Source organism: Botrytis deweyae (genome assembly GCF_014898535.1).
Source record: "Botrytis deweyae strain B1 chromosome Unknown BDEW_010, whole genome shotgun sequence".
Classification (NCBI taxonomy): Eukaryota; Fungi; Ascomycota; class Leotiomycetes; order Helotiales; family Sclerotiniaceae; genus Botrytis; species Botrytis deweyae.
Window position 1 is genome coordinate 611,455 of NW_024066217.1, and position 12,954 is coordinate 624,408.

General features: G+C 39.9%; 1 protein-coding gene across 1 annotated transcript; it reads right to left on the reverse strand.

Annotated features, from left to right (window-relative positions):
- Nucleotides 1-4,714: 4,714 nt before the first annotated feature.
- On the reverse strand, nucleotides 4,715-9,734 carry EAE98_005271 (uncharacterized protein; the record flags this gene model as incomplete). The annotated part of the gene is made up of 13 exons (XM_038952893.1): nucleotides 4,715-4,828; nucleotides 4,887-5,758; nucleotides 5,812-6,237; nucleotides 6,933-7,816; nucleotides 7,886-8,745; nucleotides 8,808-8,869; nucleotides 8,926-9,045; nucleotides 9,111-9,142; nucleotides 9,197-9,234; nucleotides 9,318-9,329; nucleotides 9,400-9,407; nucleotides 9,470-9,490; nucleotides 9,593-9,734. The coding sequence occupies 13 exons, from the start codon at nucleotides 9,732-9,734 to the stop codon at nucleotides 4,715-4,717; spliced, it is 3,591 nt and encodes a 1,196-aa protein (XP_038810735.1).
- Between the last annotated feature and the right edge of the window lie 3,220 nt (nucleotides 9,735-12,954).

Here is a 12,954-nt window from a genome sequence, read left to right on the forward strand (position 1 = left end):
GAAATACATTAGATAATATAAGATTATATCGAGATATCGAGATGAATTCGCTTCTTCTCTTTTAGTTTTTTCTACTCCTTGTTCATTCTTGTGGGATTTTTTAGGTTTACTTTTAGACTTTCTCTTTTCCTTACTTTTCCTCTCTTCCCCTCTCTTCCCCTCTCTTCCCCTCTCTTCCCCTCTCTTCCCCTCTCTTCCCCTCTCTTCCCCTCTCTTCCCCTCACCATCTCCTCCCATTCCCAATTCACTATTTTCCATTCACTTTTCTACACTCCTCCCCCGCCCTCCTCCCTCCCCCCGCCCTTCCCCCTTTCTCTCCTCTTTCCTATACCTCTTCTTTCCTCCCTATTCACTTTTCCCCTTTCAACACCCCTCTCCCCTTTCATCTATTCACTATTTCCCCTCTTCTTCCATTCTATTCTCAGCACTTCATTCACCATCTCTAATTTATAATTTTTCACTCACCAATGATATTCACCAATCCATATTCACCATATCATATTCACCATATTATATTCATCATATTATATTCACCATATCATATTCACCAACCCCAATCCCTTATATAGTCCCATCCAAGCACATTCAACAAAATCAGTTGACCACACCCAATCCATCCATTCTACAAAACTACAACCCTCACCAATAACCATCCATCATTCACCTATCACCTACCTACAAATATCTTCTCATCTCGTATCACAAAAAGTGTATGTGGAGGCTTCATTCGACCATACCAATCAATCAGCCACACACACACACACACACACACACACAACTTTCACACCCTTTTTGCAAAGCCTTGTGATCAACCCCAATTCTCCAAGATCACACTTTTTCCCCGTTCCAAAAGAAAAAACTTTTGTTGCATATCTATCATCCAATCTTAATATGCAAATTTCCGCACCCAAGCTATCAGCTGCTCATTGTTGCATATCGGAGTATTTATACTTTTTATTGGTTGCGCACATGATCTTTATGTTTCAGGCGAAGAATCTCTAGGTAGGTATGTGTAGTAGGTAGGTAGTAATAAGTATGGGATGTTTATTGTAAGGTATCTAGGGAGGGAGTGAGGGGAGGTGGCTGTTGAGGTATATGTATAATTTATATTTACATAGGTATTTTTGGGAGTATAATAATAATGATAATGATAATGAAGTAAGGTTATTATGAAGTAACCTTAGGTATTAACCTTATTATTTATACCAACCACCTACCAACCAACCAACCACCTAGCATCAAACCCAAAACTCACAAACCAAACAAAAATCATTTGTTGCACATCTCAAATCCAATAAAAACACCATCCCATCTCTCCTCAAAAGGAGGTGAAGAAAGAAGAAGGATGCGTGCGTGCGAAAATCTCCACATTATCAAATCCAGTCCCTAGTATCCCCCAAACCAATAAAACCCCAACCCCCAAAAACAAAAATCTCATTTTGTTGCACGCCTCCCAACCAAGGAAACCTCTCGATTTCGTCCCTCCCCCTTCCTCATTTCTCTCACCTCTTTGTTGCACATCTCAAGCCAATCTCTTCATCTTCTCATCCTTCAGTGCACGACGCACACCCTTCAAAAGCGGTGCTAGCGAAGAGTCCCTAATCCACTCCACTCCACACTTCTACACCGTTCGCTGTATACCTACCCCTTTTCACACCTCCTTTCCTCCCTCCCTTCCTCCTGCCTCTGCATCCTTTTGTTGCATATCTAAACCAACCACCGACTCGGAATTGTTTCAAAAGGAAAGGAAGGGGATGGATTCAAAGTGTGCATCCATTTCATTCGAATTAAATCAGTTGTAATCAAATCTCCACTCACTCACTCACTCCTTTATCCCCTAGACTGCGGGTTACGGCCGGCATATGTGGCCCGTGCACAAACAAGAACATTAATAACTTCACAAATTATATCAAATATAAAAACTTTTTAATTGAAATTTAAGATTAGAATTTATTGAATTAGTAATAATTAAAAGGTTTATTATAGATTTCTTTACTTTGTTTCAAAAAAAAATTAATAGAAAGTTTTTAAATCCTATTATATTTCATATTCAAAATAATACAATCTACAATTTCAAGAACTCTTAGATTGTGATACTTTTATTGGCTAATGAGGTATTATAAGTGGAACCCGGCCGTAACCCGCAGTCTAGGGAATAACTTCTAGCCAGTAACTCACCTAGCTATTACTAACAAAACAATGACATCTAAATATTACTCTCTACGATAAATCCCATCCCTTCCCAACCAATCCGCACTCACCCCTTCCTATCTCCTCCCTCTCGACCCAAGATCCTCTCCAATTTCCAATCCTCTCCAATCCTCTCCATTCGTTATAACCTTACCTCCTTACCTAAGTAAAGTAACATTCCTTCGTATTCATCACGATGCACGATCGATACGAATCCGCCCTCCCCCCCTCCAAAAAAAAATTAAAAAATTAAAATAACCACCAAGCGAGCTATTTAGGACAATTTCCTCCATTTGTTGCACATCTATCCACGAACCATAAACTTAGTAACCCGCGAACCATGTTCAGTCAAGAATAATCACTGGGTCCTCTGATGAAATTCTCCACTACGACCGATAACCCTCTCGTCTCTCCCTCTCTTCTCCTCTTATGTAAACTCCTTTCTATTGCTAAAACTGTATTTGCGAATATCTATCTATTCTTAATTTCCATTCTTAGTCTCGTAGTGACAACTTCTCCTTTTTGCACTCACTATATTCCTATACATATACATATACATCCAAATCTCTCTCTCTCTTTATACCTCACTATCAGTTATCAATATTCAACCATCAACCATCAATCATCAACCATCAACCATCAACCATCACCATCAACCATCAACCATCAACCATCAACCATCAACCATCAACCATCAACCATCAACCATCAACCATCAACCATCAACCATCAATCATCAACCATCAACCATCAACCATCAATCATCAACCATCAACCATCAGCCATTAACCCAAACACCAATCCAAACACCAATACACACATACAAACACACACCAATCCCCTCCCTCCACCTCACAAATTCTCACCCTATAAAATAAAATCCCAAGCGTCTTGATTTAAAACCTATAAATGAGATGGGCAGAATAGCAATATAATAACCTTATAGATACGAATCTACTGAGAGATAGATATCTAGATAGATAGATATCTAGATAGATATCTAGATAGATAGGAGATAGCAGAGTGAATACTACAGCCCCCTCTAGCGTGGTTTTTAGCTTTCTAGCACCTTAAATAGCTTCAACTTTTCAATAGGAATACAATCAAGCTTTTCACCCCCTTCAATACGTATTTAGCCTCTTTTCTATAGGTAATAAGATATATAGAAAGCAGTAAGTCTACCTAAATACTCTACTCTCTCTACGATAGGTAGATATCTATATTCCAATCGAATTAAATTTAATTAATATCTCAAAATAATTCATTTACTTATTTAATTATTATTAGTAAAAATCTTTTATTTCAATCTTAATCTCTTCGTACTATATCTACTCTAATATATCTAGTATTAAACTTTATATTAAGTAGTCAAATCGATTTTAATTACAATAGATGAGATACTCAGAGACATATACCAGACGCATAGACTGCATGAGAACTCATAGACGCAGAGACGCAGAGAGGAATGACTTAGATACGGAGTAAGGAGGAGTATGAACGGATAGACTTGAGTATACGTATATACGGAGAGACGAGTAATACTGATATACGAGTAGACGTAGTACTTAGAGACGAGATACGAGAATACGTATAGACGATAGACGCATATACTTGATATATTTATATACTTATATACTCATAGACGTCATATACTCATACGAATCATATACGCACACTCAACATACTCACATACTTACTCACATACTCACACTACTATTCAATACTCACCAACTCACATACTCCACATACTGTACTCACACAACACATAAATCCACCTCCACCTTCACCTCCACCTCTATACACCACACACATTTACACACATTTATTATCATTTATCAAACCCCCCCCCCCCTTCCTTCATTATCATCAACTCCCCCCTACCCTCTCGAGCCTCTTCCTCTTTCCCCCCCTACCCTCCCTACCCTCTCAAGCCTCTTCCTCTTCCCCCCCCCTACATCTACCCCCCTTCCCTCTCCCCTCCCAATCACACACCTCCCCTCGCCCCTCCCAAACCATCTATTCATTTGTTGCACATCTCAACACGAACCATAATCCCTAATCCCTAATCCCTCTCAAAAAGTAACCCTTGAAATTTTTTATTTTTTTTCATATATGTGTGTAGCTGACCTCACTCATCAACATGGGTTTGAGCCTCGGAACCAATAAATCTTTTTTCTAGAAGCTTTCGAAGAAAAGGTGTGAGTGGAGATTCAATTTAATCAAAAAGCAAGCGGGTATAATATCTTCTCTATTGGTGATGGTTTTGGGGGCTGAATACGAGGGGCAACATTATATCATTGGCTCTCAATTTTCACATCATGTTACGAAGTCATGAGGTCATAAAAACCACCAGAATTTGATAAAAGCTCATTCATAATTCTATAAAAAGTAGGCACAGCTCATTATCCCACTAAGCAATAACCTTTAAACCTGTCAATCATAATCCATTCATCCCATCAATACTGCCAACATCTAATATCATAATAACCGCTCCAAAACTTGCATTCGTGTTGAAATTTGCTATTTACTCTCCTGCCTTGACAATTTTACAGATGAGATCAGAACCTCCAACTGAATCTCCCTCCTTAATTTGCATACTGCTGACCTTACCAGCATGTGGTGCAGAGATAACCATTTCCTATAATCATAATTAGTATATTGTTCATTGCATTTAAATCGAGAAAGAATAGACTCACCATCTTCATGGCACTCAAGACAGCAAGTGGATCACCCTTCTTGACTTCACCACCATCCTTAACTCTCAACTCAACGACAACACCTGACATAGGAGCTCCAACTTGGCTGGAATCTCCTGGATCGGCCTTTGGTCTGCTGGTGTTCTCAACAGCTGCCTTGTTGTCATCAACTGTGACTTGTCGAACTTCTCCGTTCATCTCGTAGAAGACCTCTCTCTGTCCAGTGGTATCTGACAGTGGACCAACAGCAAGAAGCTTCAAGATCAAAACCTTACCCTTCTCCAACTCAACATGGAATTCCTCACCAATTTCTGGTCTTGAGAGGAAATATCTAGTTGGAAGGACACTCAAATCACCGTACTTTTGAACGAACTTTCGGTACTCATCATAGACCTTAGGGTACATGGCATAACTTGAAACATCGCACTCAGTGACACTGCCCCATTTGGCATGGATATCTTTCTTGATTTGAGCCAAATCAAGTGGCTCAAGAGTGAGACCAGGACGCTTATCAAGCTTGCGTCGGCCACGGAGAGCATTGGTTCTCAATGGTTCAGGGAAACCACCGTATGGTTGACCCATCAAACCTTCAAAGAATTCCAAAACGGAACCTGGGAAATCCAATTCACTGGCTCTAGCTTGAACGGCATCGAAGTCGAGTTTGTTGGAAACCATGAATTGTGCCAAATCACCAACAACCTTAGATGTTGGAGTGACCTTGACGATATCACCAAGTAAGTCATTGGCTTGCTCGTAAGCTTTCTTTGTCTCGGCCCATTGAGCACCAAGACCAAGTTGAGATGCTTGGAACATCATGTTGGTCAATTGACCACCGGGTATCTCGTGCTCGTACACATCCGGGTCAGGTCCATCTGATGGGAAGTTAGCAGGGGTTTCTTGAGTAGAATAAGTGGATAAAACTTACGTAAACCAGCCTCAAATGGTGAGTACATGAGACGAAGTTGAGACCAGTAGGTGTCGATAGCTCGAACATGGTGAACATTCAAGCCTGGGTCAAGCTCTGATCCTTCCAACGAAGCAAGAACAGCTCCGACACTTGGTTGAGATGTCATACCAGACAAACTATCAGTAGCAGTGTCGACAGCATCAGCACCTGCTTGAGCGCAAGCAACCATAGATGCAACACCAGTTCCGGCAGAGTCGTGAGTGTGAACGTGGATTGGAAGATCGGGATACTTCTTGCGAAGAGCTCCAATCAACAATGTAGCAGCTCTTGGTCTAAGAACACCAGCCATATCCTTAACACCCAAGATGTGAATCTTAAGAGCAACCAGCTTCTCAGCCAAAGACAAGTAGTATTCCAAGTTGTACTTCTTGGCTGGGTTCAACACTAAAGTACCAGTAAGTTAGTAATTGATTCTGTGAAATGCTTTGAAGAAAAGGGTATCGGAACAAGGATTTGAATGTCCAAACTTTTATCGACAATTGAAAAGTCAATTCAAGGCAAGGAAAAACGAGAAAGAACTGCTCTTCTCGCCTAAAAGGAAGTTGAATTACTGCCCCTCTCGCAAGCTTTTCAATGTCCCAATTGTTATTAACAACTGAAACAACAACTTAGGGTTAGAAAAACGGGGAGAAGATACTGCTCTTCCCACAAGCTTTTCAATGTCCCAATTGTTATTAACAATTGAAACAATAACTTAGGATTAGAAAACCAGGGACAAGATACGGCTCTTCTCATAAGCTTTTCAATGCCTGAAATGTGCTTGACAATTCAAAAGATTGCTCGTTGGGAAGATGAAAGAGAAAGCTCTATGACTCCATGGAGCTTTTCAGATGTCTGAAATGTGAAGGATCAATGAAAAGGCGCGTCAGAACGGAGTTTATTCCCATGAATGTTTTCAATGTTCAAAGTGCCATGAACAATTGAAAAGATTCCAGGACGAATTTACCCCTCCGATAGACCTTTTCAAAGATCCAACTGTGATAGACAATTGAAACAGGGTCTGAAGTAAGGGTAGGAGCGGGAAGGATTAGGAAGGAGCGAAAAGAACAAAACATAGGAGAAAAGACATCCAAACGTACTGTCGCCACTGTAGCATATCGCAGCTTCAACAACACCACCAGCCTTGTGTACAGCCTTAATACCAACCTCAAGTTGATCAATATCATTCAAAGCATCAAAGACTCTGAAAATATCAACACCATGCTTCTTTGCTTGCTCACAGAAGTGATAGATAGCATTATCAGGCAATGAAGAGTAAGCAACACCGTTAGCTCCACGCAACAACATTTGGAATGGGATGTTTGGAACAAGCTTTCTCATCTTTCTGAGTCTGTCCCATGGATCTTCATAAAGGAAACGCATGGCAACATCGAAAGTAGCTCCACCCCAACATTCCAAACTGTACAAGTTGCTGTAAGCGTGACTTGTCTCCTTTGCAATGTTCAAAAGATCAACTGTTCGAACACGTGTAGCAAGAAGAGATTGATGAGCATCACGCCATGTTGTGTCCATGAGAAGACATCCTTTGTTTGCTCTGACAGCCTTGGCGAATGCTTCAGGACCTTCCTCAACAAGAATGTTTCTCCATCCCTTTTTGCATGGTACAGAGGTATCAATCTTGTTTCCACTCTCGTCAAAGAGCTCTGGCATGATGATTTCACCCTTGAATTTTGGTTCTCCCATTTGACCCTTGATGCTACTTCCATTTACGGCAACATCTCCAAGGTATGCCAACAATTTTTGAGCACGGTTTTGACTACCAACCAAATCGAACAGTTCAGGGGTATCGTCGATGAATGTGGTCCAGCAGTTACCATCAATAAAGGTAGGGTGAGTGAGTAAAGTAGCCAAGAAAGGAATGTTAGTCTTGACACCACGAATACGGAATTCGATCAAAGCACGAAGGACCTTTCTTCGAGCGATTTCATAAGTAGATCCGTGACAAGTACATTTGACCAACATACTTTGAGGAAGTTAGTCATGGTTCAACAACAATAAATTTTTAGGGAAAATGAGAAAACCAAATACGAACCTATCATAATGAGGGGTAATAACTGCGCCAGCGAATCCGTTACCACCATCAAGACGAACTCCATTACCACCAGCCGAACGGTATACTTCAATCTTTCCGGTATCTGGTGAGAATCCTTGGGATGGATCTTCTGTGGTAATACGACATTGAATAGCAAAACCTCTGGTGGAAATGCGATCTTGTGTAAGACCCAATTGAGCAAGTGTTGCACCTGCAGCGATTTGAATTTGTGCTGCAATGATATCAATTCCAGTGATCTCTTCGGTGATGGTGTGTTCGACTTGAATACGTGGGTTGATTTCGATGAAGTAATAACGGTTTTGTTGATCAACCAAGAATTCAGCAGTTCCTGCGTTACGGTAGTTGACCGACTTGGCAAGTCTGACAGCATCAGCCAAGAGGTTGTCTCTAACTTGTTGAGGAAGATCCTTAGCTGGTGCGATTTCCACCACCTTTTGATGTCTACGTTGTACGGAACAATCACGTTCGTACAAGTGAACAATGTTTCCGTGGTTATCTCCTAGAAGTTGTACCTCAATGTGCTTTGGTTTGTCAAGGAATCTTTCGACGAAAACAGTTCCATTACCAAAAGCCGACTTGGCTTCGGATGTGGCACGGTTGAAAGAATCTTCGAGTTCGGATTGTTGTCGGACAACACGCATACCACGTCCACCACCACCATATGCTGCCTTGATGATGATTGGGAAACCATATTCATCGGTGAATTTCTTTACATCCTCGAATTTTTCGACAGCTCCTTCGGTACCGGGAACAACTGGTACACCGGCCTTGATAGCGATTTCTCTGGCAGATACTTTGTCTCCGAGGGAGTGGATAACGGTTGGTGAAGGACCAACAAACTATACAAGGATCTCATGAGTTATAATTCTCACATGTTTAGGACGACGAAGATTCCACTTACGATAAGTCCAGCCTTCTCGACGTTTCTGGCAAACTCGGCATTTTCAGAAAGGAAACCATAACCTAATGGAAAATTAGATCATGTCCTCAATAATTGTGAGGGATCCGAAATCACATACCAGGATGAATCATTTGAACGCCATGTTCAAGAGCAATCTTGATGATTTCATCTCCTGCCAAGTAAGCACCGACTGGTGTGTATTGACCCCGCTTTCCAATAACATATGCTTCATCGGCCTCTGTAACACAACATAATCAGCCTCTCTTCACCGTGTATACTTCCGATTTGTAGATTTGTACTCACTCTGCCTGTGCATGCTAAGACGGTCCTCATAACTATCAACTCGGTCAGTCGGATATCCATCTATATGATTATCGCCAAGGCGTTACCTAAAGACTGCGACTGTTTGCAGAGAAAGCTCGTGGGCCTAGAAAAAGAGACGAGTCAGTTTGATGCATGTAAGAAACGACGATGTGTGAAAGATCTAGAGAGGAAAACAAACAAACTTACTGTACGGAAAATCTGAATGACGAAAAGATCGGGTCAGCACATTCTGCAGCTATCAGCTTGTAGTAATTGGACGACAACATACACGAATAGCTACACAAAGTTAGTTTGAGTCACATCACACAACCATTGATTGATTGATGGGGGAAACTTACGAATTTCTCCACGATTGGCAACTGTAGATTACAAGAGATATAGATTAGCATATACTGCAGGAACTTTGAGACCTTGGTAGATTCATGATGGTCAGTCGATAGAATGATGGATGGATTGCTCACCAAGAATCTTCTTCAGTTGCATAATAGAGGAGTTGGCTCTGATGCGATGAACGGTATGTGGGTGTTTGATATCGGAACCCTCCTCAAAAACCTCACTGTAAGCTCCATCTCCATGAGGACCTTTCTCATCGTGGTGAGCCATGATTGAAATTTGGAGAAGATTTGGAATGTGATGTATTTGTTGAGCTTCTTTGCTCGTTGGATTTATCACCACGGACGGAGGAGGAGGGGCTTTCGGTTTAGGTTCGGACCAAGGATGGTATGGTGGATGGATAAGTAGGTAGCGTGTAAATTTAAAGTCTTGGTAATGGAGGGGTTAAAGTTGGGTGGTGGGAAAAGCTCTCAGTAAAAAGAGCTACTAATATAAATCAATCAATCTCCAAGTACCTAGGGCGAGTTGAGGAGTGCTAGGTAATCGTAGGTAATAAGATGTGGTAAATTAATGAAAACGCGTACACGGTACAGCGAAATCAATTGGGGGTATAATATTCTTTGGGAAGAAAGATAATCGAATGTCTTCTTGAGAGAGGGGGGGGGGGGGGGCGAGATAGATATATACTCCGTCGAGGAAGTATAAGAAGGAAGAAGTGGGAGAAGAACAGGAAGAAGAAAAAACAAAAAAGTAAGGGGACTCTCGACTTTTTGAACCTCTTTTCTATCTTCTCATGTAGGTAGTGAGTGAGGACTAAAGTAAAATAAGTAAATGAGCGAGAGGACTCAGAGGACTCAGAGGACTCAGAGGACTCAGAGGACTCAGAGGAGTGAATAGACCCGAGTTTTCTTTGGGTGATCTTGAGGCTTGTGCCATATGGTGAGGGGCAGGAAGGATATCTGACCAGGTTTATTTAAGTCTCACACCTATGAATTTCTTGGGATTTCTTGGTCAAGTCATCAAACCCAATAAGTCTCTTGGCCAGAATGCATTTCTCTCGATTCAAGAGTCTTGGAGAATGGAGCACCGATACATCAGTGGAGGCTTCGGTGCATGCTTCGGTCGATGGAGGGGCTCTGATCACACAAGAAACACAAAGCAACGCGAATCTCTGCCATTTGCTTTGCTTCACTCGGCGGCATACTCGTTCATGTTTTGATACTTTTGCTGATTGAAAAAAAGGCTTGATTATACCGTCGGCTATAAATAAGATGATGAGTAGTTTCTATCTATTATTGTACATGTTGAATCAGTCCGAGTACCTAGCTAATGAAGATATCAATTGTTTGGAGTTTGTAGTCTCTACTATTATTTTTACTTTTATATCGTACAGAGTACACAGATTCACAGATTCACAGATGCCCAGATCAACCCCACCATTATCACTTTAACTTTCACTCCCGTATGAAATTGGCCGACCGACCGTTCATCACAATAATACCCAGAATCCCAGATAGGCAAATGGAGAAAGTTAAAACGCTGCTGAAGGATCGAATGGAATGACGCTCCGCTGGCTCTCCGAGGGCCACTGCCGTGGAGGCAGAAGAGGAAGGTGCTAGCCTAAATAGGCATATATTGTATTATAAGTTCGATGCCAGAGCCTTTAGGGGTATGGCTGGTCCAATGGTAACCATGTCCATTAAATAAAATTCATTTTTCTGCAGACTATTTGCTTTTACTATTCCCGTTTTACGATGTTACATCTAAACGTTAATATATTGGAATTTTATAACCCAGAATCTAACCCAGAATCTAACCCGTCAACCAACCCATCATTCTATCTGTCCATCACTCCATCTGTCCATCACTCCATCAATTCATCATTCCATCAACCCATCACCCATCCATCATCCATCATCCCAAACCCAAACCTCTCGGAAATGTCTACTCGTACCCTGTGTTTTGACCGATCTAAGCGTCCCAAGTCCCGAACCAATCACATGCGCACGATAATCCTCTGATTCAGATCGCCAACTAGGAATAATATAATAATATCAATATCAAATCCAAATTCGTTTTGGCAATGGGAAATCGCTGATTCAATTGTATATCGTATTAGTTACCTAACTATGATAAACACCAGAGCAAAGAAGTATATAATAGAGAGACTATAACAATTACAAAAGTCTTGCCTTGGAATTGTAATATGCTTTAGTAGGGCGAATGGATTGAATAATTACTCATACATCGGTAGGTACCCCTTTATTAGACAACGATAGAAACAAAATGTATCTGTCCATCTTTCTATCTTTTCATTTTCCATTTTTCTATCTTTCCATTTGTCCATCTTTCCATCTTTTTATCTTTCCATTTTTTTTATCTTTCTATCTTTTTATCTTTCCATCTTTTTATCTTTTTATTTTTCTATTTTTTTATCTTTTTATCTTTTTATTTTTCCATCTTTTTATCTTTCTATCTTTCTATTTTTTCATCTTTCCATCTTTCCATCTTTTTTATTTTTCTATTTTTTCATCTTTTCATCTTTCTATTTTTCATTTATCTACAAGATATCGTATCTACAAAGTAACCCTTCAAAAATCATACAAATCAGCAAGATATCCTACCTACCTGCCAACCTACCTACCTCAATATAATTCCCGTTCATCATATATATATATTATAGTACTAACGCACTGCTACTAGCTACTTATTAAAATCACATTTAAAATAGTCATTTTACTACTTTTATTTTATAGTTTTAATATTTTTCAAATTAAATTTGTTTTATAAAAAACTATATATTTTAATTTAAAATTAATTAAAATATATAAAAAATTATATATTTTATTTTTAATAATTTTATATATTATATAATATGCAATTGAAATTAGAAAAAGAAAAAGTTATTAAAAGGACTTAAATTTATTAGCAAAATAAACAAAAATTATGAATTTTTATAAATTTATTTTTCAATAATATAAATAATAATTTAAATTATTTTAAAAAACTTTGAAAAATTGATTTTATTAAATATCAATATCGAAATAATATATATAGCGAAATTCAAATAAAATAATTTATTCAAAGTAATTAATTTAATATAAATCAAAAGTAGTAAAACGGCTATTTTAGGTGCGATTTTGATGAGCGGCTAGTAGCAGTGCTCGGTGACTGTACATATGCATTTCTCCGCGTCTACCCCTCCACCACACATTCCATCCCACCTCCCACACACACATACATCACACATCACACACATCAACCACCAGCCATCCAGCCGCGTGGGATATACACCTCCTACCAATAACACTCCATTCAATACAAACCAATATCGATCCTTTCCTTTCCTTTCCCTTCCTTTCCTTTCACCCATTGCCTCGCTCCGTCCTCGCATACATTTCCGATTATCGCAATCCCATCCTCCATTCATCATTCTCCCACGCGTCCTCCCATTTGCATCTCTCCTCTATCCCTCATCTCGCATCTCGCA